Below are 27,341 nucleotides of genomic sequence, written 5' to 3'. Positions count from 1 at the left end.
TCCAGGTGTGCCGTCTGTCTGAGTTTCCGTCCCTCGGATCCCTTCGCTCGGTTCTGCTCCAAATGTGGATCTGCTGTTCCCGTGTTACCGGAGCAGAGACTGCCCCCTACTGAGGGAGGACAGGTACTGCACACACACACACACCTGAACCTGAGAGGAGACTGGTCCATCAGCATGTTGAAGTTAAATGTGTCTGTGTGTGTGTGTGTGTGTGTGTGTGTGTGTGTGTGTGTGTGTGTGTGTGTGTGTGTGTGTGTGTGTGTGTGTCAGGTGGTGTCCTGTGTGTTCTGTAACACTCTGGTTCCTGTAAACACTCAGACCTGTCTGATCTGTGAGAGCTCCATCCATCAACAGCTTCAGCCTCAGGCCAGCCGCACACTGCAGGTAACCACACACACACATACACACATATATACACACACACACACACACGCACAAACACACACACGCACGCAACCATCGAGCACTTACTGCACTATCTTTATGACTCTAACTATACTTTGTGTGTGTGTGTGTGTGTGTGTGTGTGTGTGTAGGACCATGTTGTGTGTGTTTGTTGTGGTAGTGGTAATCCAGCTCACATCTCTCGCTGTCTGACCTGCGAGAGTCGACTGCAGCCGGTAACACACACACACACACACACACACACACACACACACAGTTTTTAATGTATGAATCATCCCATGTGTTTATTTCTGTGTGTTTGTGTGTGTGTGTGTGTGTGTGTGTGTGTGTGTGTGTGTGTGTGTGTGTGTGTGTTGTCAGGCGTCTGGCGCCCCCTCTGGCCCCTCAGCAGACGGCAGGAAGTGGTCGTGCTCCCGGTGTAAGCGTCTGACCCGGAGCGGCGCTCGGTTCTGTGATTGGTGCGGCTCCAAGGTGAGTCGACGTTAGCTCGTAGCTAGGCTAACAGTTATAGGTCCAGTCATCGTGCTAAGCTAAGCTAACGTGGAGAGCAGAGGCTTGTGGGAAACGTAGTGTGGTGTGTCGTTGCAGCCTGGGCACGCTGTCAGCTGTGTGATCTGTTGGCGATGTGGAGCGAGCGGACACCCGTACGCCGTCCACTGTGCAACCTGTGGCGTCTTCCTGGAGGCCCCGCCCACTTCCAGCTATGACATCAGGCAGCATGTTGGGGGTGTGGCCACCAAACAGGTGAGCTGACATCACTGACTTCATGGTCACAGTTTAACAGTCCATCACACAGACCAGCTGATCTCTGACGGTCCAAACAGGCTCCAAAATCAAAGACCCACAATGCCACCTGGCAGGCCACGCCTCCCTCTGGACCTACGCATATCAAGAAACCAGCCACGCCCACTAAAGACCAGTACACACAGACTGTGGGACTCTATTACCCATCAGCCACCGGGCTGCAGAGGAAGGAGCAAGAGAAGGCGCTAACGCTTAGCAGACAGAACGCCGTCAGAGACCGCCAACCGCTGCTGACCGCCATCAGCCCGGGTCGAGGTGACGCACTACAGATACTGCTACAACGCTAGCAATGCTACATGTACAACAGCTAACTACTGCTGCTAACTACTGCTAACTACAGCTAACTACTGCTAACTACAGCTAACTACTGCTGCTAACTATCACCAGTACCACATCTGAAGTCACTTCCTGTGTCCGGGTCGTTCGCAGGTTTCTGGAGGAAGCAGCTGGATCACGTCTGCGCTCACCTCAGGAGTTACGCTCAGAACAACGCCCCCTTCAGGGCTCTGCTGGGAGAACCACGCCTGGGCCGGGTACACCACACCTCACCTGGTCCTTACCTGGTCCTTATGTCTTACTTACCTGTACCTTCACTGTGACTCACCTGAACTTCACCTGTACCTTCAGGTGGTCTCTGTGGTGCTTCAGGAGGACCGGTACGAGGTCGGTCTGACCGTCAGCTTCGTGTCAGCTGGACGACCATCAGAGACTCAGGTGTGTGCTGAACCAGGTCTCTCAGAGGTACCCCTGTGTGTGAGTTTAAAGGTGGAGAGTGACGGTGTGTGTTCTCAGGTGGATCCAGCAGGTGGCGCCGTGGTCCCTGCAGGTGGCGCTGTGGTCCCTGCAGGGCGGACTGAGACTCTTAGCAGCGTCACGGAGCGATCGGCCGACAGCAGCTCGCTCAGTAAGGAGACACTAACTGTCTGAAGGTGGCGGTGTGAGGTCACTGACTGACAGGCAGGGGGCGCTCCATGACACGCTGGAGACCCACGGACCAATCAGAGCTCCTGACATGTTTTTGATCTGTTCGACAGGAAGTGAGCGTCCCACAGGCGTGATGAAACCGTCCAAACAGAAGCCGACCCCCAAACCTCCGGTGAGGAACGCTAGGTCTGATTTCACTCACCTGTGTGAACCTGTCCTCTGCTGCTGGTCTCTGATTGGCTCTGGTGTTTTCAGGTGACGGACGTGCAGCTGTTGAAGGAGCTGGATCAGGGTCCAGGTCAGATCAGCGTCATCCAGCAGCTCCTGGATCAGGTACGAGTCTCTGCAGCCAATCAGCAGCCTCCTCCTCCTCTGATCACATGACTCAGTTTGATCACTGCATGTTTCCTCACTGACCACCAGGGGGCGGACCCTTCCTGCTGCGACAGCGACGGTCGCCATGCTCTGACGGTCGCCGTGGTGAATGGTCACCATGAGGTACTTCCTGTGTTAGTGCAGAGAGGGGCGGACGTGGACCAGCAGACGGGACCGTAAGAAGACTGTTTTAAACATTTAACGACTAACGAGGGACCTGATCCGTCCTGATCTTCAGACGGGTCGGATCAGACTGAACGGGGTCAGAGGTCATCGGCAGGTCCATGTCAGAGGAAACCCTCAGTGACCAGAGATCTGATCCCCAAGACCATCACTGTTTTATACCACACACACTTAATGACATCACAAAGACATGGAACTTCATGACATCACAAAGACATGGAACTTCATGACATCACAAAGACATGGAACTTCATGACATCACAAAGACAGAACTTCTCACAGAGGGGGCTTATAGGGAGGGGGGTCTTAAAGAGACAGTACCTGAAATCCCCAGACAGACGCTGAACTCAAGGTTTTCACCACAAAGCGTTTTTCGACCGCAGGAACTTTACTCCTGACCTACATGCGTTTGGACCGGTGGACCCAGGGTCTAAATTTAGTTCAGGGGTAGATAATCTCCCCCCTAAAAAACCCCTGCTAGGGGGGTAGTACTTTTCAAAAGAAGAAGCTGTGATTCTCTTGATTTCTCTTTCTTTCATTAGTTTTTAATTGTTCTATCTTTTTTGTATGTGTGTGTACTTTTCAAAAGAAGAAGCTGTGATTCTCTTGATTTCTTTCTTTCATTAGTTTTTATTTGTTCTATCTTTTTTGTATGTGTGTGTACTTTTCAAAAGAAGAAGCTGGGATTCTCGGGGTCAAATTTTTTGCCAATTTTTTTTTTCATTTTGTTTTTGCCAAAAAAAAAAACCCATAAAAAAAAAAAAAAATGTCTTCAAATTTTAATTTTTCAAAAAAAATTTTTTTTTCAAATATCTTTTTTTTTAAAAAAAATTTTGGCCAAAATTTTTTTTCAAAATGTTTTGGTCAATTTCCTTTTTCAAATTTTCTTTTGTCAAAATTTTTTTTTCCATTTTTTTTTGTCAATTTTTTTTCAAAAAACCTTTCACAGTTTTTTTTTTTTCCATCTGTGATTCTCTTGATTTCTCTTTCTTTCATTAGTTTTTATTTGTTCTATCTTGTTTGTATGTGTGTGTACTTTTCAAAAGAAGAAGCTGTGATTCTCTTGATTTAGCAGCTTGTAACAGTAGTCTTCTCTCAGCCCACCGTGAATGCGTCTCTCCTCCCGGTGTTCCGGTTTTAAAAGTGACCCTGTAAACTGGAGACCTTCAGCTGAACGTGTCAGTGTTTGTGGAGTTTACACAGCTGTTGAAACACAGAGGGAGTTCCTGGGAATGCAAACTAGTTTAGTTTTTATTAAGATTTCTAAATATCCTCATCAGATATTTAATGATGGTCTAAAGACGTTTATGAGGGATGCATCCGGCTGAGAGTCTCCAGTTAACAGGGTCGCCGTTTAAACCAAAACACCGTCCGATCTCTGCGATCACGGCTTTTTGAGTTCAAAAGGATTTTAAAGTCGTGTTGAAACGTCTTTGCTACTCGCGCTTATCTCCTCTCACGTGTTGATTCAGTGAATCCATCTGTGATGAAATATAGCACCATCTAAAACAGACCAGCTGAGTCTCTTCATGCTAACAGGCTAACTGTTGTGTTGATTCATTCATTGCTTTTTACACGTCTTTAACCGCAGGCGCAAAATTTTCACTTTTTTTTATGTTTTACTGCTTTTGGAGCACAATTTCAAATTTGAGGAAAATTATTTTTTTCCAACAGGCTCCAGGTCAACTTTTTTGTCAAATTTTTTTTGTCCAATTTTTGTTGTCCAATTTTTTTGTCCAATTTTTTTGGTAATTTTTTTTTTCAAATTTCTTTTTTTAATTTTTTTTATTCAAAAAAATTTTTTTCAGAAAAAAAAAAATCTAATTTTTTTTCAATTTTTTTTTCAAAAATTTTTTTTCAAGTTTTTTTTCAAGTTTTTCAAAAAATTTAAATTATTTTTTTTTTCAATTTTTTCAAAAAACCATTCACAGTCATTGTTTTTTCCATCTGTGATGAATGGCATTCGTCTCTGTTTTACTGCCCTCTACTGGTCTGGTGGTGTAGTGTCAAAGGATTTTAAAGCCGTGTTGAAACGTCTTTGCTACTCGCGCTTATCTCCTCTCACGTGTTGATTCAGTGAATCCATCTGTGATGAAATATAGCACCATCTAAAACAGACCAGCTGAGTCTCTTCATGCTAACAGGCTAACTGTTGTGTTGCTCAGAATGATACCTGCCTGTCCGTCTGCTTCTATGGTGTCATCTGTGATGAATGGCATTCCTCTTTGTGTTACTGCCCTCTACTGGTCTGGTGGTGTAGTGCATTTACTGTTTTTTCCTCCATACGTCACTGGACTGATTTACACAATCTACCCAGGACTTCAGCCCGCGGTCGAAACACAGACAACAATGGGGGAGCAGGAACCTTTTAGTTCAGGGGGAAGTAGTTCTGGGGACTAAAAGACCCTGGGATTCTTGGTCCAAATGCACCTTTAGACTGAGAACACTTAAAGCTCCCCCTGCAGTATAAGTCATAAACCCCGCCTCCTCAGTTTTAACAGATTGGATGTAGGTCAAACTCTAAAATCAAACACAGCTCAGGTTCCTTGATTCTTTGATGGTAACGTTAACGTATCCGTGGATGACTCCTCCTCCTCCTCCTCTTCCTCCTCCTCCTCTTCCTCCTCCTCCTCCTCCTCCTCCTCCTCCTCCTCCTCTTCCTCAGGATGAAGAACACTGCTCTGCATGAAGCTGCAGCTCGGGGCTCTGATGGTCTGCAGTGTGCTGAAGTCCTGCTCAGGTACGACACACACCTGGCTAACCGAGCTAGCTAGTCATCTGACAAGATATGACCATATTTGGACAAGAGGGAGGAGCCCTCGCTCCTCTCCAGTTCTCCTTCTTTTCCAAATATGGTCATATCTTGTTAAGGAAGCTGTTGTTGCTCCTCCTCCTCTGACATCACCATGACCTCATCCCCTCCCTCTTGTTTCAGCTGTAAGGCGAGCGTGAGGCGGAGGAACACCGGCGGTCAGACGGCGTACGACGTGGCGGTGAGCTCCGGCTGTAACGACATGGTGTCCCTGCTGGCGGCTCAGACTGGACTGGACCTGCTGGGCAAACTGGGAAAACCCAGACTGAACCTGGACGTGGTCTGACAGAAGAACTGGACCTGCTGCTTCAGGTCTCCCTGCTGTCAGTTAAACTTCCTGTTAATAAAGACGTGCCTCCCTGTCCTTTGACTCCAGTCTGTGTTCATACCCTGATGGTCTCTCTCAGACCGGCTGCTGTGTCTCCTCCAGAGGAGGACACACTCTCTTTGTCGTAAGTATCAATAATAAACAAACAACAACGAGCTGAACGGAGTCAGCCTCAGAGTCTGAACAAACAGGACTCTGTGGTTCCTGTGGATCAGTTTAATATCTGAGAACAAGAAGAGGAGGAACAGAAACACAGAGAAACAAGAAGAGGGAGAGAACACCTGATCAGGTATCAGACTGTCTCTGTTCTGTCCAGGACCCTGTGGGTCCAGCACTGTGCTGCAGACGGTCTTTGGTGGACTGTAGAGGTCTCAGCGTCTGAGCCTGAGGAAGAAGGCGTGTCTGCACTCGGTGCTGTCCACAGGGTAATATTTATCGTAGAAGTCCAGGATGTACTCCTCGGCTTTGAACCCGAACTTCTGATACAGCAACATCGCCGGGTTACTCGCCGACACGTGGAGCGTCACGTCTTTACCCATACACGTCTGAGAGAGGGGGGGGGGGGGGGGGGGGGGAAGAGAGCTTTACGTCCTGTATAACTTTACTTCCTGTATAACTTTACATCCTGTTAAACTTTACATCCTGTTAAACTTTACGTCCTGTATAACTTTACATCCTGTTAAACTTTACATCCTGTTAAACTTTACATCCTGTTAAACTTTACGTCCTGTATAACTTTACATCCTGTTAAACTTTACATCCTGTTAAACTTTACATCCTGTATAACTTTACATCCTGTTAAACTTTACGTCCAGTATAACTTTACATCCTGTTAAACTTTACGTCCAGTATAACTTTACGTCCTGTATAACTTTACATCCTGTTAAACTTTACGTCCAGTATAACTTTACGTCCTGTATAACTTTACATCCTGTTAAACTTTACGTCCAGTATAACTTTACATCCTGTTAAACTTTACGTCCAGTATAACTTTACGTCCTGTATAACTTTACATCCTGTTAAACTTTACGTCCAGTATAACTTTACGTCCTGTATAACTTTACATCCTGTTAAACTTTACGTCCTGTATAACTTTACATCCTGTTAAACTCTACGTCCAGTATAACTTTACGTCCTGTATAACTTTACTTCCTGTATAACTTTACATCCTGTTAAACTTTACGTCCTGTATAACTTTACATCCTGTTAAACTTTACATCCTGTATAACTTTACATCCTGTTAAACTTTACGTCCTGTATAACTTTACGTCCTGTATAACTTTACGTCCCGTTTAATTCGTCCAGTAAAAACAGGATGTAAAGTTAAACAGGATGTAAAGTTAAACAGGATGTAAAGTTAAACAGGATGTAAAGTTAAACAGGATGTAGCTTTACATTACTTCCTGTCCTCACCTGAATCAGGTGATAGATCATGAAGGTCCCGACCCCGGCCCTCCTCCACTCAGGGTGGACCAGCAGGAAGGAGATGTAGGCCTCGTTGTACTTCACATCCGGCACCATGAACCCGAACCCGATCACCACCTTCTTATAGAGCGCCACCACGCTGAAGTCCGGGTACTGCAGGCACTCCGACAGGTCCACACCTACAGAGACAGAGAGGGTCAGCAGGGATGGACTCACATGGGCTGGTCCGGGATCAGCAGAAGGTGCGGTCCTACCTGGCCAGAAGCTGTCGTGACACATGGCGTTGACAGAGGGGATGTGGTTCGGACGCACGTAGCAGTAATCGACGGGCGCTTTGGGTTCAGGGAGCCAATCAGGATCCTTCCTGTGAGCGTGAGCCCTGATCTCTGAGAGCAACCTCATCTTCACCGGACGACTCTCATAGTCCCTCCTACACACACACACACACACACACACACACACACACACACACACACACAGTTACGACCAGATCTCTCTCAGACCGCCTGATGTCCCTCTAATGGTGTTGAGGTTTTGCGTCTTTGTTCTAAGGTTTCAGGACGTGGTCTGATCTTTACCTGATGAAGGGTTTCAGGATGCGGGAGGTGTAGGGACTCTTGATGCTCTGGTCCAGACTTCCCTCTGCCCCCATCAGACGGTGCCAGAAGGACACGGAGTGCTGCAGGACCCCCCGTCTGCTGGAGAAGCTGGTCTGCACACAAACACAGAACCATCAGTGTCACAGGTTTAGACCACAGACGGTCTGAAGGAGGACACACAGAGTCCGGCCCCCCAGAGTCCATCAGGAACATCAGCAGCTGTAATAAACCCGCCTCCTCTCAGAGGTCAAAGGTCAACAGGTGTTACCTGGAAGCGGTCGAGGATCCGCTGCTCCTGGCTGTTGGTGCAGTATTTTCCACCTCTGATCTGAGTCCCCGCCTCCTGGGCGCCGTAGATCCCGCCCACCAAGGTGAGGGTGGCGCTGACGGCGCGGTCGATGTCCAGCAGGGGGAGCCCTCTCTGCCTCTTGGCCTGGCGGACCAGCAGCTTCCTGTGGAGGCGTTTGGCCTGAGGCGTGACGGCGAGGGCGAGCGGGCAGGAGTCCAGCCGCCGCAGCAGCATCCTCTCCTCGTACAGGCTGAGAGGGTTGAAGCGAGGCGTCTGAGAGGCTCCGCCCCCTCCGTCTGATTTGTCAGTGTGAGTGATTCTTCTCCTCTCGGCTCCTCCCGCTCCGACACACCCGCCTGCGGAGAGCGACGGACCCTCCCCTCGTCCCGCCGGCTCCTCGAAGTCTTCCTCTCGATCGCGGCGTTCGTCATCCTCGCTGTCCGCCTCACACTTGATGCGAGGCTGAGAGGGGCGGAGCTTCTTACGGGCGATGAGGTTGGCGTTGGGAGGAGGGAGGTACTCCATCCCCGGGTCGATCATCCCCTCCGTCTCCATCTCCTCGTCGTCTGGAGGTCAGAGAGCAAAACGTTAGAACAAGGATCACAGAGGAACAAGGATCACAGCGAGGAACAAGGATCACAGCGAGGAACAAGGATCACAGCGAGGAACAAGGATCACAGAGAGGAACAAGGATCACAGAGAGGAACAAGGATCACAGCGAGGAACAAGGATCACGGTGAGGAGAGGAACAAGGATCACAGAGAGGAACAAGGATCACAGAGAGGAACAAGGATCACAGCGAGGAACAAGGATCACGGTGAGGAGAGGAACAAGGACCACAGAGAGGAACAAGGATCACAGCGAGGGACAAGGATCACAGCTAGGAACAAGGATCACAGCGAGGAGAGGAACAAGGATCAAAGAGGAACAAGGATCACAGCGAGGAGAGGAACAAGGATCAAAGAGGAACAAGGATCACAGTGAGGACAGGAACAAGGATCACAGCGAGGAGAGGAATAAGGATCACAGAGGAACAAGGATCACAGCGAGGAGAGGAACAAGGATCACAGCGAGGAGAGGAACAAGGATCACAGAGAGTAGAGGAACAAGGATCACAGTGAGGAGAGGAACAAGGATCACAGAGGAACAAGGATCACAGCGAGGAGAGGAACAAGGATCACAGCGAGGAGAGGAACAAGGATCACAGCGAGGAGAGGAACAAGGATCACAGTGAGGAGAGGAACAAGGATCACAGAGGAACAAGGATCACAGAGAGGAGAGGAACAAGGATCACAGCGAGGAGAGGAACAAGGATCACAGAGGAACAAGGATCACAGAGAGGAGAGGAACAAGGATCACAGAGGAACACAGATCACAGAGAGCAGAGGAACAAGGATCACAGCAAGGAGAGGAACAAGGATCACAGTGAGGAGAGGAACAAGGATCACAGAGGAACACAGATCACAGAGAGCAGAGGAACAAGGATCACAGCAAGGAGAGGAACAAGGATCACAGAGGAAGAAAGATCATTAACCGCTCTCTCACCGTGGAACAGGGCCTGTGGCGGCATGGCGTCCGGGATGAGGTCGGCCTCTGACAGCAGGCTGGGCGTGGCCGAGTGCGAGGCCGGCGTCCCCGGGGCGGAGAAGTCGGGTGAAGGTGAAGGAGACGGGCTGGTGAGCGGCGTGCGGTCTGACGAGCTGAGGGACGAGAAGTCGATGACCTCACCCTTCTCCAGGACGAGGTCAGGTCGGCGTCCGGCGCCCCCCCCACGGGCCCCGCCCAGTTTGACCGGTGTGGAGGACGCGCTGCGGTCCGTGTACCCGCCCACCGCCTCCTTCTGAGCGCGGCGGATGTCTTTGGCTTCCTGCGTGCGCGAGCGTTTCTCCTTCAGCTGCATGGCGCTCTCCACGGGGTTCCTGGCGCCGCGCTTCCTCAGACCCTCCACCGTGATGATCGGGTCCACCGCCGGCTTAGAGACTGCAGGGGGGAGACACGCGTCAGCTCACCTGCAGGGGGACTTTCTATCACAGCTCACCTGAGGACGAGGCCGGAGGGTACCTTTGGTCTTGGTGGTGGACTTGTCCACCTCAGGTCTCAGGGTCGGAGGTCTGTTCTGGACCAGTTTCCACCAGCCGGGCTCTCCGAACTCCTGAGCTCCGGACCGGAAGAAGGTGGGACTGCCGACGGACAGACAGCCGGCCACCGTGCTCCACCAGGTGGAGGTCTTCTTCCTGCAGAGAGAGGGAGACAGGTGAGACGGAGACAGGTGAGTCAGCAGATCAGGGACCAGAGACGATCAGCTTTATCAGGAGGAGTTCAGGGACCTGGTTCCCAGCAGGAAGTTCCAGTGTCGACCGATGAAAGCACAGATGTCCTCTTTCCACCTGAAGTAACCCTGACGACCCGTCCCCTCCAGAGACAGGTTGTACATCGCCAGCATCACCACCTGAGGAGGGACACAGTGAGTCCGTCTGCAGAGTGACTGAGATCAGTCCAGGTGTGCTGACTGAGGGTCCTTACCTGCTGCCAGGTGAGCCTCATCCTCTCAAAGCTCTCCTTCCCGTCCTCAGAGCACTCACAGCAGGTGAACTTAAAGAAGTTATCTCCCTTCAGGTAACTCGGCTGCTCCCCACGGAGCTGGGCTGCAGACAGGGAGCCAATCACACACTGACTTCAGACCAACAAATCACACACTGACTTCAGACCAGCCAATCACACACTGACTTCATACTGACCAATCACACACTGACTTCAGACCAGCCAATCACACACTGACCAATCACACACTTACTTCATACTGACAAACCACACACTGACTTCATACTGACCAATCACACACTGACTTCAGACCAACAAATCACACACTGACTTCAGACCAACAAATCACACACTGACTTCATACTGACCAATCACACACTGACTTCATACTGACCAATCACACACTGACTTCATACTGACCAATCACACACTGACTTCATACTGACCAATCACACACTGACTTCAGACCAGCCAATCACACACTGACTTCAGACCAACAAATCACACACTGACTTCAGACCACCCAATCACACACTGACTTCAGACCAGCCAATCACACACTGACTTCATACTGACCAATCACACACTGACTTCATACTGACAAACCACACACTGACTTCATACTGACCACTCACACACTGACTTCATACTGACCAATCACACACTGACTTCATACTGACCAATCACACACTGACTTCATACTGACCAATCACACACTGACTTCAGACCAGCCAATCACACATTGACTTCAGACCAGCCAATCACACACTGACTTCATACTGACCAATCACACACTGACTTCATACTGACCAATCACACACTGACTTCAGACTAGCCAATCACACACTGACTTCATACTGACCAATCACACACTGACTTCATACTGACCAATCACACACTGACTTCATACTGACCAATCACACACTGACTTAATACCAACAAATCACACACTGACTTCATACTTACCAATCACACACTGACTTCATACTGACCAATCACACACTGACTTCATACTGACCAATCACACACTGACTTCATACTGACCAATCACACACTGACTTCAGACCAGCCAATCACACACTGACTTCAGACCAACAAATCACACACTGACTTCAGACCACCCAATCACACACTGACTTCAGACCAGCCAATCACACACTGACTTCATACTGACCAATCACACACTGACTTCATACTGACAAACCACACACTGACTTCATACTGACCACTCACACACTGACTTCATACTGACCAATCACACACTGACTTCATACTGACCAATCACACACTGACTTCAGACCAGCCAATCACACATTGACTTCAGACCAGCCAATCACACACTGACTTCATACTGACCAATCACACACTGACTTCATACTGACCAATCACACACTGATTTCAGACTAGCCAATCACACACTGACTTCATACTGACCAATCACACACTGACTTCATACTGACCAATCACACACTGACTTCATACCAACAAATCACACACTGACTTCATACTGACCAATCACACACTGACTTCATACTGACCGATCACACACTGACTTCACAATGACCAATCACACACTGACTTCATACTGACCAATCACACACTGACTTCATACTGACCAATCACACACTGACTTAATACCAACAAATCACACACTGACTTCATCAATCACACACTGACTTCATACTGACCAATCACACACTGACTTCATACTGACCAATCACACACTGACTTCATACTGACCGATCACACACTGACTTCATACTGACCAATCACACACTGACTTCATACTGACCAATCACACACTGACTTCATACTGACCAATCACACACTTACCTCATACTGAAAAACCACACACTGACTTCATGCTGACCAATCACACACTGACTTCATACTGACCAATCACACACTGACTTCATACTGACCAATCACACACTTACCTCATACTGACAAACCACACAATGACTTCATACTGACCAATCACACACTGACTTAATACCAACAAATCACACACTGACTTCATCAATCACACACTGACTTCATCAATCACACACTGACTTCATACTGACCAATCACACACTGACTTCACACTGACCGATCACACCCTGTGATTGGCCGTCTCACCTGCAGGGACCCACTTGTGGCAGCGGTCGCAGTAGAAGCTCATGTCCTCGCAGGCCCAGCCTCCGTCCGCCTCCTCGCCCACGTCGCTGGTCAGAGAGTCTCCGCTCTGGTCATGTGACAGATCCACGGAGCCCTGATCCTCCGACTCCACGATCAGCAGGGTCTCCCCCTCCACCTCGCCTTCCTCCAGACCCTCAGAGGCTGACGTGCACGCCGCCTCGTCCTCGCCGCCTCCCAGAGGCTCGCTGCTGCTGTCCATCCTGAGCCTCGGTCACAGGAAGACACCTGGACAGGTAAGAGGGACAGCTCGACCAATCAGAGAGGATCAAACACAGCTTCAGGTGAACCACAGGGGTGTCAGAGGTCACCTGTCCTCCCTGTCTCAGAGACCCTAACATGTCCAGGTGTCAGATGTCACCTGTCCTCCCTGTCTCAGAGACCCTAACATGTCCGAGTCAGAGGTCACCTGTCCTCCCTGTCTCAGAGACCCTAACATGTCCAGGTGTCAGATGTCACCTGTCCTCCCTGTCTCAGAGACCCTAACATGTCCAGGTGTGTCAGAGGTCACCTGTCCTCCCTGTCTCAGAGACCCTAACATGTCCAGGTGTGTCAGAGGTCACCTGTCCTACCTGTCTCAGAGACCCTAACATGTCCAGGTGTGTCAGAGGTCACCTGTCCTACCTGTCTCAGAGACCCTAACGTGTCCAGGTGTGTCAGAGGTCACCTGTCCTACCTGTCTCAGAGACCCTAACATGTCCAGGTGTGTCAGAGGTCACCTGTCCTCCCTGTCTCAGAGACCCTTACATGTCCAGGTGTGTCAGAGGTCACCTGTTCTCCCTGTCTCAGAGACCCTAACATGTCCAGGTGTGTCAGAGGTCACCTGTCCTCCCTGTCTCAGAGACCCTAACATGTCCAGGTGTGTCAGAGGTCACCTGTCCTACCTGTCTCAGAGACCCTAACATGTCCAGGTGTGTCAGAGGTCACCTGTCCTACCTGTCTCAGAGACCCTAACATGTCCAGGTGTGTCAGATGTCACCTGTCCTCCCTGTCTCAGAGACCCTAACATGTCCAGGTGTCAGAGGTCACCTGTCCTACCTGTCTCAGAGACCCTAACATGTCCAGGTGTGTCAGAGGTCACCTGTCCTACCTGTCTCAGTGGTCCTGTGGGCGGAGCTCGGCCTCTCTGCGTTGTCTCTCCTCCTCCAGCTGCTCGGTCAGAGTCCTCTGCTCCTCCAGCAGACGCAGGTTCTCCTTCTTCCTCTCCAGACGCTCCAGGTCTCTGACCACGCCCTGGTGGAGACGCTGCACGCCAACACACACACACACACACACACACACACACACACACACACACATGTTCAGACTGTTATCACACAGCAGGAAACAACACTTCCCTTTAGTGCACTGTCCTTCAAAATAAAGTGCGCCTTGTTCATGACTCTGAAGAACAAGGTCAAGGGGAGACTTCCTGAGGTTAAAATAAGACACAGATTATTTTAATGAATTAAATATTAAATATTAAATATTGATCACAGTAGTTTAGCTTAACTTCTCTCTGAAGCCACAGTAAGAAACAAACAACTGCTTTTATTCTGAAAATCTGCCCCGGAAGTCCCTGCTAGCTCCTGTTGTTAGCTGTTAGCTGTTAGCACACAGAGGATCTGTTTAAAACTCTCTCCCTGGTCCGTTTTTTAAACCTGTTACTGCGCATGCGCTCCCGGTAAACCCAGCTCACCGTCAGACCGACTCGAGCTTTAAACGTCACCTCGGCCCGTTAACTCTCCGTGACGTCACCGCCCGGTCACCTGTGTGACTCCTGCTCTATGCTAACTGTTAGCTCTACATTAGCCCAGGTACCGTTAGACCGGCTCACCTCTCGGTCCCAGGTCTGGTTCAGGTGCACGCCGGCCACGGTGCTCAGAGTCAGAACCACAGAAAGTCCCAGGACCACCTTAGAGGTCTTCGACATCCCGTTACTGTGAGCTAAGGCTAGCTGGGGTTAGCTCTCATTCACACTGATGCTCTCTGCTGCTGCTTCTTCTTCGGTGGTGTCCTGCTGCTTCTTCTTCGGTGGTGTCCTGCTGTCTGACAGACAGAGAGGGATGTGGCTGTGAGCGCCCTCCTGCGGCGGACAGAGGAGGAACACTGTTACCCACAGAGTTTAATCTGTGCTGTTTATACAGTTAAAATGCTAAGCTATGCTAACTATGATGAAACTGATCATTTACAGTCTTTATGTGACAATAAAATACATGTAACGACTTTCTCTGGAAAAATAGAGCAAAAATAAAAAAGCTGTTTGTATTTTCTCTTCTGTTTATTTATTAATAAAATGAAATATATATATTTTTGAACGTTTTTATTAGACTCAGCCAACATCACAAAACAATGCAGCCATCTGAATAAATAAATAGATGGTACACAATTAAAAATAAGTAAATACAAACATACAAAATAATAATAATACTATAATTAAATAAATGAAATACAGTTTGATATTTTCTTCAGAAGTTAATGTGAAGTAAAGTGTTATATATTGAAATTAGTAAATTAAATTCCCTTTATTTAACTTACATAAAACATTTCATTACACTCCCTCCACCTTATTATTATTTTTATTAATTATAATGATATTAAAAATAATAAAATCATATTTTTAATTTAGCTCTAACCCTGATCCTGCTCCAGTGGAAATCCTCTCACTCCTTGAAAACTTGAAAAACTGAGATTCACAATCCATAACTCCTCTGATAAGTTTGAGAGAACGTGGAAACCTTTTGTAGACTACATTAGAGACAAGCTTGATCCCCCACTAAGCTGAAAAATCTAGAGATAAGTCATACCCATTATAAACTCTTATTCTGCTGACACTGTCAGAGCCCATCACTGAGAGTGAAGTGTTGATTGATTAACATCATTATTGTTGGGTTATCTTTCTGTTTATTTTTTCAGAACTGCAATATTGCTGTAATTTGTTTGTTTGTTTTTGTCTGTAAAGTTAGTCATGTCTGAATGTCCTGAATGTTTTCTAATAAGAAAATTATCAATAAAAATATATTGAAATAATAATAATATTTCTAATAATAATATTAATATTATTTTTCTAATGAAATCAAGTTTTATTTCTTTCATCTGACTTTATTTAAAATGTTCTGCTGGATAATTTCAGTAGCTAATGGTTATAACATGGAATATAACCTGAATAGTCAACATGTGTTCAGGATAAATACTCTCTAAGTGGAAATATTAAATTATTAAATAGTACTTTTAATAAATAGAAAACAAGATAAAGATTAATAGATAATACGGATATTTAAAGTAGCACTATAAAACAATAAATGAGTTCAGACAAGTGAAATTAATGTCAGTATTTCTATAAATAAACAATAATATTTCACAGAACAAAGAAATATTTTGTGAAACTGAAAAACATGTTTTAAAGTCAATTGTTTTTGTAATGTTTATTGAAATGTTAAATGTTTTCTCTTCAAATGTTTTTACTTTAGTTAAAGAATGTTGTGAAACCTTTTTGGTGAAATGTTTTTAATGTCCCAACATAAATAAATAAATAAATAAATAAATAAATAAATAAATAAATAAATAAATAAATTATAATTTATACTTTATACTTTATACTTCATGGAAAATGTAACATCCTAAAAGGTCAAAAACTCTTTTTTTTAAACCTTATTTTGATTATTTGTATAAGCTGTAGTTTCATTCAAACTTCATCTCCCATGAGGCCTGTGGTCTGGTCCCGCCTCCTCACTTCCGGTGGGCTGAGTGACGTCCTCATCGGCCACTTAAAAGCCGCGCTGCCGGTTGGGGGCGGAGCTTCTGGACCCGTTCACAGAAAGTGCCACGACTCTGCAGCCTGCCCGACTCCGCTGAGGTGAGGAACTCTCTTTGATTCTACTTTAAAGTTTTAATTTCTCTGCAGAGAGAGAGAAAAAGAGAGGGATGAAGAGAGGGAGAGAGAGGGGAGAGAGAGAGAGAGAGAGGGAGAGAGGGAGAGAGAGAGAGAGAGAGAGAGTTTATTAAAGAAAGAGAGAGTTAGACTCAGAAAAGTCTTTAAAGAGGAGAAACTCAGGATGTTATTTTATCAGGAGAAGACCCAGAACAGTTTAAAAGTGTTCCTTCAGGTGAAACCAAGTCCTTCATGGGAGGATCCTGGTCTGTGGCTCGGGTCCGGGTCCAGGTGAGGGTCTGAGCAGACAGATGTGTGAGGGTCTGCAGCAGCTGCAGGGAGAACATTCCTCAGGATCATCATTAAAATATATAAACTCTAAAAACTCTAATATTACCTGCTCAACACCACGCACGCGCACTGCAGAGTGCACGCGCAGGTACCTGAGTCCTCTTCACCTGGTCTCTGTGGTTCTGCTCTGAATTGGATTTTAAAGTCCTGAATCTGAGGGTCCCAGAAGGACCAGGACTACGTTACATAACTGCTATGTGTGTGTGTGCGCGTGCATGTGTGTTTGTGTGCGCGTGCCCGTGTGTGTGTTCACAGTACAAAGGGTTAATTGTGGACTCAGACACGTCACTCCTGCAGCCCCCCCTCTGTGTGAACCCTCAGGGTATATCATGATCCTGATATTTACCTGCTGGGGTCCCTGAACGCCTCACAGGCTGAAGGTGCGTTCAGGTGCACCTCAGTGTGTGGAGCTTTAAAGGTGCTGAGTGTGAGCAGCTCTCAGGGTGGGAACAAAATGTCCTCAGTGTTACAGTCAAACATGTCTCCTCTCCATCAGGTGTGTGTGTAAAGTGTGTAAAGTGTGTGTAAAGAGTGTGTAATGTGTGTGTATTGTGTGTGTAACGTGTGTGTAATATGTGTTTGGAGGGGAGGAGTTTCTGAACATGCTGTAAACTTTTTTTAATTCAACGTTTAAAGTCAACATCTGTTCTTTAAACACGGGGCGCTGAAAGAACAGCGTGTTCCTCCGGGCCGGACTGAAGACTCTCAAAGAGTCTCTGCAGGAGCAGGACTCAGGAGGACTCAGGAGGACTCAGGAGGACTTAAAGCTACAGTATGCGGTTTTATCTGATCACCAATCAGAGGAGAGATACTCCTGATGATGATTTAATCAAGCTAACAGACCAATCAATAATCAGAGACTCTGAGGGGAGGAGCTTAATCTCTCAATCAGCAGGAGGGGGGGGCGGGGTCTCTCTTCAAGTCTCAACAGAGTGACACACTGATAACACACACACACACACACACACACACACACACACACACACACACACACACACACACACACACACACACACTAACCCAGGAGGAAATCAGTACACAGCTTTGTCCAAAGGGGGGGCTACAATCAAGACAAACAAAAGGTTCTCACAGGAGCTTTGGTCCTGAAGGCTCAGTGTGATGTTCAAAGCAAGCAGGACCATCAGAAACCGGACTCAGTGTCTCTGCGTTAGACCTTCAGAAACCGGAGGAGAGGATCTGGAGCTCCAGATGTTCTCTGATGATGAGTGAGGGCTAAGATTGAATCAAACAAACAAACAGGCGTGACCTCTGACCTCTGACCTCTGACCTCTGAGTAAGATTTACTCAAACTGTGACATCACAGATTGATGAATCTCCTTAAAAGGGCGTCGTACCTCTGACGCTAACCAATCAGAAGTGTCTGTTCTACAGGCGGCCATGTTTCTTCATCTGTCCCTTTAAACAGACGAACACGACCTTCAGAGTCAGAGGGTTCTGGAATGTGGAGTCGTCCTTTGATGTTCCTTAAAGAGACAGTAGCTGAAATGAGTGTTCTTAAAGAGACAGTATCTGAAATGAGTGTCCTTAAAGAGACAGTAGCTGAAATGAGTGTCCTTAAAGAGACAGTAGCTGAAACGAGTGTTCTTAAAGAGACAGTACCTGAAATGAGTGTTCTTAAAGAGACAGTACCTGAAATGAGTGTTCTTAAAGAGACAGTAGCTGAAATGAATGTTCTTAAAGAGACAGTAGCTGAAATGAATTTTCTTAAAGAGACAGTACTTGAAATGAGTGTTCTTAAAGAGACAGTAGATGAAATGAAGTGTTCTTAAAGAGACAGTAGATGAAATGAGTGCTCTTAAAGAGACAGTGGCTGAAATGAGTGTCCTTAAAGAGACAGTAGCTGAAACGAGTGTTCTTAAAGAGACAGTACCTGAAATGAGTGTTCTTAAAGAGACAGTAGCTGAAATGATTGTTCTTAAAGAGACAGTAGCTGAAATGAGTGTTCTTAAAGAGACAGTACTTGAAATGAGTGTTCTTAAAGAGACAGTACTTGAAATGAGTGTTCTTAAAGAGACAGTAGCTGAAATGAATGAGTGTCCTTAATGATGGACTCTGATGTAGACCGGGTCCTGAGGAGCAGGAAGTAGAGCAGGACAGCTGCTGAGATGTTTACATGTAAACAAAGTCTTTATTGTAATCTGTAAGCTCCGCCCCCAGAGTGGGGACAGATTTAGCTTGTTGTGATGCTACATGCTAACTGTCCTCCATGTTTGTCCCGCAGCCTTACTGTGGGACACTCTGGTCAGTCATGGACGTCTCCGACCCGCAGACGCTCGGCATCATGGTCTTTGGAGGCTTCATGATCATCTCGGCGGTGGGCATCGCCCTCGTCTCCACGCTCTCCATGAAGGAGACGTCCTACGAGGAGGCGCTGGCCAAGCAGCGCCGCAAACTGGTCCAGACCCACGGCCAGAGACCAGAGAAGAAGAGGAAGGACAAGAACCAGGAGAAGAAGAACAAAGCCAAGAAGAAGGAGGACCGGGCCGAGGAGAAGCTCCCTGAGCCCAGCAGTGACGCCTGTGAGGAGCCGGAGGTGGTGACCTGTACCGAACCAGAATCTGATCCAGAACCTACTGCTGAACCTGAAGCTGCACCTGAACCCGAACCAGCACCTGAGCCAGAACCAGAGCCAGAGCCAGAGCCAGAACCCATCGTGGTAACTGCGACCCCCGTGGAGTCTCCTCCTGCCCCCTCTCCGAAGGAGAAGAAGAAGAAGAGGTCGGCGAAGGCGGAGCCAGCTCCCGTGGTCGTGGAGGCTGTTGCTAAGGAAGTCATGTTGATGGCGATGGCGCCGGTGGTGGATGCTCCTCCGGTTAACGTAGTCCCCGAAGTCCCCAAAGAAGCACCCGCTCCCAAAACCGAGGAACCCAAAGAGACCTCCAGCAAGAAGAAGAAGTCCAAGAACAAGCCTGAGCCAGGTGAGTCCCCCTGAGTTCACCTCAGGAACAGGTCTCTGTTCAGCTCTACGTTAGTCTCAGTGTGAGGGGTCGGTCTTCTTCCTGGTCTACAGACAGACTTCAGGTCTGAGTTCTCTCTCTAAACCCCGTCATGGTTCTGTGTTTGTTTCCTTTAAAGTGACGGACTCTGCTGACTCCGCTCGGACGCTCCCGTCCAGCGAGCTGCTGTCCGCCGTGTCCGCCATGACGCTCAGTGACCACGAGCTGCAGAAGCTCCTGGAGGTCCTGAACCAGAAGGCCGGAGTCCGCCAAGAGTCCTGGCAGCTGGTACATAAACATCATCAGCTAACGCTAGCTAGCTAAGTATCAGTTAGCAGATAGCGTTAGCTTCCTGTTCCTTTACATCCTGTCTGACTGAGGGTCCTTGGTCCTTCTGGATCTGGACCCAAAGACCCCCTGCTGGGGGATCTTTGGGTCCAGCTAACAGTAGACTGGATGTCTGTCTTGCAGGCCTGTCAGAAGGGAGACCCCCTGTCCACCCTGAAGAAGCTGCTGGAGGAGAAAGAGAAGCTGCTGACCGCCGAGCAGGAGGGAGCCGCCACCGCCAAGACCCGCCTCAAGGAGCTCAACAAGGTGAGCCGGGCCGCGTTCAGGTCCTCCACGATGATACACGAACAAGAACCGATCCTCAGTCCTCCATGAGTCAAACTAACTCACTGTGATTCCTTCAAAGCAACTCGGGGCAGAGAAATCCAAGATGGCGTCTCTGGAGACCCGTCTGAAGGCGGAGCTGAGTGCTCAGGGTCAGGAGGTGGACGCCCTGCGGACCAAGATGGAGACCGCAGACCAGGAGCACCTGGAACAGACCCAGCAGCTCAACCAGAAGGTAAGAGACTCACAAGTCTCAGGTGTCAGGGACAGTCCACCCGGGCACGGTTCAGTCAGGTGACCAAGTCTGGTATTACCAAACACCTGGACTTCATGAGACAATGTTTGATTCAGGTCTCAAGTCCTCTAGTGGAGGTCCAGGAAGAATTTAGAACCATCAGGGCAAGTTTACAGGTTTCTGAGGACCGGTCGAGTAGGACTCAGGACTGAGTCAAGTCTTAAGTTCTTGAACCAGATGTTTATCTGACTCTTAAAGTCCTTGAAGGATTAATTAGTCAACCTTTAAACCTTCAGGGTGAGTCAAGCCCAAGGTTTGGATGTCCAGTCCGGGTCTAGTCCAAAGTCCACCAGGTCAAGTCTCAGGTTTAAAGCTCCTCCTCTTCCTGTCCTTCAAACAGATCGGGAGTCTGCAGGAGCAGCTGGAGAACGGTCCCAACGCCCAGCTGGCCCGTCTGCAGCAGGAGAACTCCATCCTCCGGGACGCTCTGAACCAGGCCACCAGCCAGGCCGAGAGCAGGTACCCTGACCCTGTACCTCACCCTGACCTCCACCCTCACCCTCACCCTGACCCTAACCCTGTACCTCACCCTGACCTCCACCCTGACCCTCCTAACCCTGACCTCCACCCTGACCCTGACCCTGACCCTGACCCTCCTCACCCTGACCTCCACCCTGACCCTCCTCACCCTGACCCTGACCCTGACCCTCACCCTCACCCTCATCCCCACCCTCTCCTGATGTTGTCTCTCATGTGGTCTAACCGTCCTGCAGACAGAATGCAGAGCTGGCCCGGCTCCAGCAGGACTGCGTCCGTCTGGGTCGGGAGTTGACGGAGCGCTCCAACACGATGCGGGCCGACGAGGAGCTCAGGAAGAACCTGGAGGCCAAGATGGCGGCTGCCGAGCAAGAGCTGGCCAAAGTCCAGGTAGGACATACAGACCAGTCCCTCACTAAGACTGGTTTCAGAGACTTAATCTACGTCCTGGTTTCAGAGACTTAGTCTAAGGCCTGGTTTCAGGGACTTAATCTACGGCCTGGTTTCAGGGACTTAGTCTACGGCCTGGTTTCAGACTTAGTCTACGTCCTGGTTTCAGAGACTTAATCTAAGGCCTGGTTTCAGGGACTTAATCTAAGGCCTGGTTTCAGACTTAGTCTACGTCCTGGTTTCAGAGACTTAATCTACGTCCTGGTTTCAGAGACTTAGTCTACGTCCTGGTTTCAGAGACTTAGTCTAAGGCCTGGTTTCAGGGACTTAGTCTACGTTCTGGTTTCAGGGACTTAATCTACGGCCTGGTTTCAGAGACTTAGTCTAGGGCCTGGTTTCAGACCTCCTGTGGAACTGTGGTGGGTTAGCCGTTAGCATCAGGGACCTGATACTCCCCCTCTCTTTCAGCTGGTCCACGCGGACTCTGAGCGCGCCCTGCAGCAGAGACTGGAGGACGTGTCTTCACAGCTCAAAGCGTCTCAGCAGGAGGCGGAGACTGTCAGCGGTAAGACTTCCTGAGAACCCAGTCCGGGGTTTGTTTAGATCTGAAATATTAGTCTGGTCTGGATTTACTGTGGACACACAGGATCTGAGTCCTGGTGTGACCTCGGGGATTAAGTGTGGTGCTTCCACCTGAGAGCAAAGTCAGTGATTGCTTTGTTCCTGCTTTGGTCCCTCAGAGCTGCAGGGGGCGCTGACGACCAAAGAGACCGAGCTGCAGGAGCTCAAGGTCCAGCTGGAGAGCCAGGCCGCGGTCCAGGTAAAGACATGAATAATGCTGAGTCTGTGAACTTTGACCTCTGAGTGTGCGTTGATGACATCACTCACCTGTCCCCGTCCTCAGGTGAGCGAGTCCCCGGAGGTCGAGCAGCTGAAGATCAGGTACGAGTCTTTTCAGGGTCACAGTTTACATTAGGGGGGGGCGGAGCTTAACTGACTTCCTGTTTGACTTCCTGTCAGTTTGCAGCACAGAGACGAGCAGGTGGTCGCTCTGGAGGCGGAGCTTACTCAGCTGAAGGAGGAGCTACAGATGCTGACATCATCGCAGTCAGAGAGGTGAATTTCACTCCTCTTCGCCCCCTCTGGTGGCCGTCAGAGGAAGTGCGGCTCTGAGTCGTTCTTCAGGTGTTTGATGTTTGTGTCCGTGTGTCCTCAGGGCGCCGGACGGCGAGGAGGAAGCAGCGTCAGCAGATCAGACTCAGAAAGAGGTACGAAGCTTCTCCTGATCTCGCTCTAATCCTCCGACTGTCGGACCAATCAGAGGGCAATGTGTGGCTGTTTGCTGATGACATCACAGTGACATCACGACCTTCTGTTTCTTCCTCTCTGCAGGGATCAGGCAGCGAGACGGAGTCCGACCAGCCGTTTGAGAGGTGACCACATCAACACCTGACGGTCCTGCAGAGGCCACGCCCCCATCTTCATCATGTTATATTAACTCTGTGTGTGTGTGTGTGTGTGTGTGTGTGTGTGTGTCAGTCTGGAGGAAGACTCTCAGCTGCTGCGTCTGGAGGAGGAGCTTCAGCAGGCTCGTAACCACGGCACCGTGAGTGAACTCCTTATCTTCATCATCTTCATCACGGTCTCACTCTGAGTCCTTGAACCTGAGAACAGCTGATCTCTGTCTCCTCAGGAGCTGGAGGAGAAGATGGCGGCCTCAGCGGCGGCGGCCTCAGAGGCGGAGCTTCAGAAGGAGCAGAGGGAGGCGGAGCTTAAAGCAGCGCTGGTCAGTGACTCAAATCAAAGATCTGAACATGAGGCGTTTTATTTTGAAGGTCATTGTTTTTACCTCTGTGTGTGTGTGTGTGTGTGTGTGTGTGTGTGTGTGTGTGTGTGTGTGTGTGTGTGTGTTTTCAGGGTGAAGCTGAGTCCAGGTTTTCCTCCCTGAGTTCGGACTTCCAGGCGTCGCTGCAGGTTCTGTTTCCCGGCGTCTCCATGGAGACGGAGCAGGTGAGTCAGCTGTTCACTGACTTCATGTTTATTTGACTCTGTCAACTCTTCATCACTAAATGTGTGTGTGTGTGTGTGTGTGTGTGTGTGTGTGTGTGTGTGTCTGTGTGTCTGTGTGTGTGTGTGTGTGTGTGTGTGTGTGTCTGTGTGTCTGTGTGTGTGTGTGTGTCTGTGTGTGTGTGTGTGTGTGTGTGTGTCTGTGTGTGTGTGTGTGTGTGTGTGTGTGTGTGTGTGTGTGTGTGTGTCTGTGTGTCTGTGTGTGTGTGTGTGTGTGTGTGTGTGTGTGTCTGTGTGTGTGTGTGTGTGTGTGTGTGTGTGTCTGTGTGTGTGTGTGTGTGTGTGTGTGTGTCTCTGTGTGTGTGTGTGTGTGTGTGTGTGTCTCTGTGTGTGTGTGTGTGTGTGTGTGTGTCTCTGTGTGTGTGTGTGTGTGTGTCTGTGTGTGTGTGTGTGTGTGTGTGTGTGTGTGTGTCTCTGTGTGTGTGTGTGTGTGTGTGTGTGTGTGTGTGTGTCTGTGTGTGTGTGTGTGTGTGTGTGTGTGTGTGTCTCTGTGTGTGTGTGTGTCTCTGTGTGTGTGTGTGTCTCTGTGTGTGTGTGTGTGTGTGTGTGTCTGTGTGTGTGTGTGTGTGTGTGTGTCTGTGTGTGTGTGTGTGTGTGTGTGTGTGTGTGTGTGTGTGTGTCTCTGTGTGTGTCTCTGTGTGTGTCTCTGTGTGTGTGTGTGTGTGTGTGTGTGTGTGTGTGTGTGTGTGTGTGTGTGTCTGCAGGAGAACTGGTTGGAGTCGTTCACTCAGAGAGTGGAGGAGAGGAAAGCAGAGAGCTCTCACTCTGAGGTAAAATCCGGAGACTTTTAGAGCCTCAGAGTCTCTGAGTTTATTTTAAAGTTGTTGTTGTTTTTGTTGTTGTTTGTTGTTGTGTGTTGTTGTGTGTTGTTGTGTGTTGATGTGTGTTGTGTTGTTGTTTGTTGCGTAGCTGCAGTCGAGGCTGGAGGAGGCGGAGTCTAAACAAGGCGAGCTGCAGGCTGAGCGTGATGAGAAGACGAAGCTGCTTCAGGAAACAGTAAGGACAGAATCTCACTTTGATCTTTATTCAATGATCTAAAGTTCGTTGACCTCTTGCTCAGGTTCCGCTCTCTTCCTGTCCCGGCAGGAGGCGGAGCTTCAGGCTCTGCAGCGGCGCTCTGAGGAGGAAGAGACCGCGTGGAGGACCAAAGTGTCCGAGGCCGAGCATCAGAACCAAACTGTGAGGACCAAAGATCAGAGACACGTCCTTTATAAGACATGAACTCAGCTGACCCTCCACAAACCAGAGTCATCAAAGACCTGAAGGCTCATCTGTCCCCCCCTGTCCTCACCTGTCCTCCTCTGTCCCCCCCTGTCCTCACCTGTCTTCCCCTGTCTCTCACCTGTCTCTCACCTGTCCTCCTCTGTTCTCTTACCTGTCCTCCTCTGTCCTCACCTGTCCTCTGTCCTCACCTGTCCTCCCCTGTCCTCACCTGTCCTCCTCTGTCCTCACCTGTCCTCCCCTGTCCTCCTCTGTCCTCCCCTGTCCTCACCTTTCCCCCCCGTCCTCACCTGTCCTCCTCTGTCCTCCCCTGTCCTCCTCTGTCCTCACATGTCCTCCTCTGTCCTCACCTGTCCTCACCTGTCCTCCTCTGTCCTCACCTGTCCTCCTCTGTCCTCACCTGTCCTCACCTGTCTCTCACCTGTCCTCCTCTGTTCTCTTACCTGTCCTCCCCTGTCTCTCACCTGTCCTCCTCTGTCTCTTACCGGTCCTCCTCTGTCCTCACCTGTCCTCCTCTGTCCTCACCTGTCCTCACCTGTCCTCCTCTGTCCTCACCTGTCCTCCTCTGTCCTCACCTGTCCTCCCCTGTCCTCACCTGTCCTCCCCTGTCCTCACCTGTCCTCCCCTGTCCTCACCTTTCCCCCCCTGTCCTCACCTGTCCTCCTCTGTCCTCACCTGTCCTCACCTGTCCTCACCTGTCCTCACCTGCCTCTCACCTGTCCTCCTCTGTCCTCCTCTGTCCTCCCCTGTCCTTACCTGTCCTCTCCTGTCCACCCCTGTCCTCACTTGTCTCTCACCTGTCCTCCTCTTTCCTCCTTTGTCTCTTACCGGTCCTCCTCTGTCCTCACTTCCCCCCCTCTGTCCTCACCTGTCCTCACCTGTCCTCCCCTGTCCTCACCTGTCCTCCTGTCCCTGTGATCATCAGTGTGCGATGTCTTCTGTCTGCAGGTGATGGATCAGCTGAAGACGCTGCAGGAGGAAGTCCAGTCCAAGAGGACGGAGACAGAGGACACCCAGCAGGTCTGACTCTCTGACCCGTCACTGTTTGGAGATACAGTGTGTGTTACTGGAGTGTGTGTAGTAACGTGTGTGTGTGTGTGTGTGTGTGTGTGTGTGTGTGTGTGTGTGTGTGTGTGTGTGTGTAGCTGAAGGAGCAGCTGATGCTGTTGGAGGCTCAGTTGGAGAAACAGCTGGAGGAGGCCGGCGTCACGCAGAGCTGCAGTGAGGAGCTCGCTCAGGTGAGTCTGTGTCATGATGCTCATCATGAAGAGTTCTGAGTGTGTGTGTGTGTGTGTGTGTTATATTATATTTATATGTGTGTGTGTGTGTGTGTGTGTGTGTGTGTGTGTGTGTGTGTCAGGCTCAGACTCAGGTGCAGCAGATGTGTGCTCGTCTGCAGGTGGAGCAGGAGCAGCACGAGCAGCTGTTGTCAGATCTGCAGCAGGTCAGAGTCTCACCTGCATCTCCCTGTTTACATCCTGAGGTCAAAGGTCATCAAAGGTCATTAAAGGTCACGCTGACGGCTGTTTCTCCTGTTTGTCTTCCTTCAGGCTCGACAGGAAGTGACGGAGCTGAAGGTGCAGATGGACGAGACACCTGAAGAGACACCTGAGGTCGGTCTCCGTCTCTTTAAGACTGACTCACAGGAAGTGCTCTCTGCTTTTCAAAATAAAAGTCCCGACTGAAGATGCTCATCACTTCCTCTCTCTCTCTCTTGTTCTGCATTCACAGGAGGAGCAGGTGGAGGTGAAGGAGGAGGAGCAACAGGAAGTAAGGGAGGAGGAGGTGAAGGAAGAGGAGGTGATGGAGGTGAAAAAGGAGGTGATTGAGGAGGTGTTGGAGGAGGTGTTGGAGGAGGTGATGGAGGTGAAGGAGGAGACACCTGTGTGATGGTCCCTCAGGTCCAGTCCGCCGTGGTGCCGTGTTGCCGTGGTGACCGCCGGGTGGTGAGGTCACGTGATGAAGAGGACCAAAGTGTTTTTTTACAGTGTTATAAATATTAAAGGAATAAACTGTAAAGTCTCAGCGCGCCGTCTGTTTCTCTGATCACATGATCAAATCTGACCTGACGTACCCGGTACGTCTCTGTTAGAGGTTTAGTTTCTGACACCAGCTAGAGAGGAAGAGGAGATGTTGAGAGAGAGAGAGAGAGAGAGAGAGAGAGGAAGAGGAGATGTTGAGAGAGAGAGAGAGAGAGAGAGAGAGAGGAAGAGGAGATGTTGAGAGAGAGAGAGAGAGAGAGAGAGAGAGGAAGAGGA

The 27,341-nt window shown here is 49.3% G+C and overlaps 4 protein-coding genes across 4 annotated transcripts; 2 read left to right on the top strand and 2 right to left on the bottom strand.

The window, feature by feature from the left end:
• Positions 1–6: 6 nt before the first annotated feature.
• Positions 7–5,867, top strand: dzank1 (double zinc ribbon and ankyrin repeat domains 1; the record flags this gene model as incomplete). The annotated part of the gene is made up of 13 exons (XM_034678269.1): positions 7–123; positions 271–384; positions 766–876; positions 994–1,149; positions 1,230–1,464; positions 1,639–1,742; positions 1,837–1,923; positions 2,002–2,113; positions 2,244–2,305; positions 2,389–2,466; positions 2,557–2,684; positions 5,357–5,431; positions 5,627–5,867. Coding segments are annotated over 13 exons (1,542 nt in total), but the record flags the coding sequence as incomplete, so codon positions are not given.
• A 168-nt stretch (positions 5,868–6,035) lies between these two features.
• On the bottom strand, positions 6,036–14,859 carry kat14 (lysine acetyltransferase 14). The gene is made up of 12 exons (XM_034678270.1): positions 14,680–14,859; positions 13,954–14,108; positions 12,807–13,091; positions 10,668–10,789; positions 10,472–10,593; positions 10,206–10,378; positions 9,690–10,124; positions 8,124–8,710; positions 7,835–7,968; positions 7,511–7,686; positions 7,245–7,435; positions 6,036–6,376 (listed from the first exon to the last, which is right to left on the bottom strand). The coding sequence occupies exons 3-12, from the start codon at positions 13,063–13,065 to the stop codon at positions 6,203–6,205; spliced, it is 2,373 nt and encodes a 790-aa protein (XP_034534161.1). The 5' UTR covers positions 13,066–13,091; positions 13,954–14,108; positions 14,680–14,859; the 3' UTR covers positions 6,036–6,202.
• On the bottom strand, positions 13,958–14,796 carry LOC117808555 (protein PET117 homolog, mitochondrial). Its single transcript, XM_034678271.1, has 2 exons — positions 14,680–14,796; positions 13,958–14,108 (listed from the first exon to the last, which is right to left on the bottom strand). Exons 1-2 carry the CDS (start codon positions 14,773–14,775, stop codon positions 13,959–13,961), a joined length of 246 nt encoding a protein of 81 aa, XP_034534162.1. The 5' UTR covers positions 14,776–14,796; the 3' UTR covers position 13,958.
• A 1,736-nt stretch (positions 14,860–16,595) lies between the features above and the next one.
• rrbp1b (ribosome binding protein 1b) lies at positions 16,596–27,108 on the top strand. Its single transcript, XM_034678279.1, has 24 exons — positions 16,596–16,698; positions 19,307–20,003; positions 20,161–20,309; positions 20,493–20,615; positions 20,716–20,868; positions 21,269–21,387; positions 21,642–21,795; positions 22,264–22,360; positions 22,536–22,615; positions 22,700–22,737; positions 22,816–22,911; positions 23,012–23,063; positions 23,188–23,228; positions 23,335–23,401; positions 23,489–23,581; positions 23,713–23,805; positions 24,567–24,632; positions 24,772–24,858; positions 24,949–25,041; positions 26,032–26,103; positions 26,229–26,321; positions 26,444–26,527; positions 26,634–26,696; positions 26,815–27,108. Exons 2-24 carry the CDS (start codon positions 19,334–19,336, stop codon positions 26,971–26,973), a joined length of 2,742 nt encoding a protein of 913 aa, XP_034534170.1. The 5' UTR covers positions 16,596–16,698; positions 19,307–19,333; the 3' UTR covers positions 26,974–27,108.
• Positions 27,109–27,341: the final 233 nt, after the last annotated feature.

The sequence above is a fragment of the Notolabrus celidotus genome, unplaced genomic scaffold, assembly GCF_009762535.1.
Source record: "Notolabrus celidotus isolate fNotCel1 unplaced genomic scaffold, fNotCel1.pri scaffold_123_arrow_ctg1, whole genome shotgun sequence".
NCBI lineage: Eukaryota > Metazoa > Chordata > Actinopteri > Labriformes > Labridae > Notolabrus > Notolabrus celidotus.
Note: the sequence above shows the minus strand (reverse complement) of the source record. Positions and strands in the feature narration are given on the sequence as shown.

Excerpts from the sequence above, each read along its gene's own strand:
- kat14 (XM_034678270.1), bottom strand. The coding sequence starts at position 13,065 with ATGGACAGCAGCAGCGAGCCTCTGGGAGGCGGCGAGGACGAGGCGGCG. Across the intron at positions 10,790-12,806 it reads CCACAAGTGGGTCCCTGCAG|CCCAGCTCCGTGGGGAGCAG; the intron begins GTGAGACGGCCA and ends CCCTGTCTGCAG. Across the intron at positions 10,125-10,205 it reads GTCCACCACCAAGACCAAAG|TCTCTAAGCCGGCGGTGGAC; the intron begins GTACCCTCCGGC and ends TCCCCCCTGCAG.
- LOC117808555 (XM_034678271.1), bottom strand. The coding sequence starts at position 14,775 with ATGTCGAAGACCTCTAAGGTGGTCCTGGGACTTTCTGTGGTTCTGACT. Across the intron at positions 14,109-14,679 it reads ACCAGACCTGGGACCGAGAG|CGTCTCCACCAGGGCGTGGT; the intron begins GTGAGCCGGTCT and ends GTTGGCGTGCAG.
- rrbp1b (XM_034678279.1), top strand. The coding sequence starts at position 19,334 with ATGGACGTCTCCGACCCGCAGACGCTCGGCATCATGGTCTTTGGAGGC. Across the intron at positions 22,738-22,815 it reads GTCGAGCAGCTGAAGATCAG|TTTGCAGCACAGAGACGAGC; the intron begins GTACGAGTCTTT and ends ACTTCCTGTCAG. Across the intron at positions 26,104-26,228 it reads AGACAGAGGACACCCAGCAG|CTGAAGGAGCAGCTGATGCT; the intron begins GTCTGACTCTCT and ends GTGTGTGTGTAG.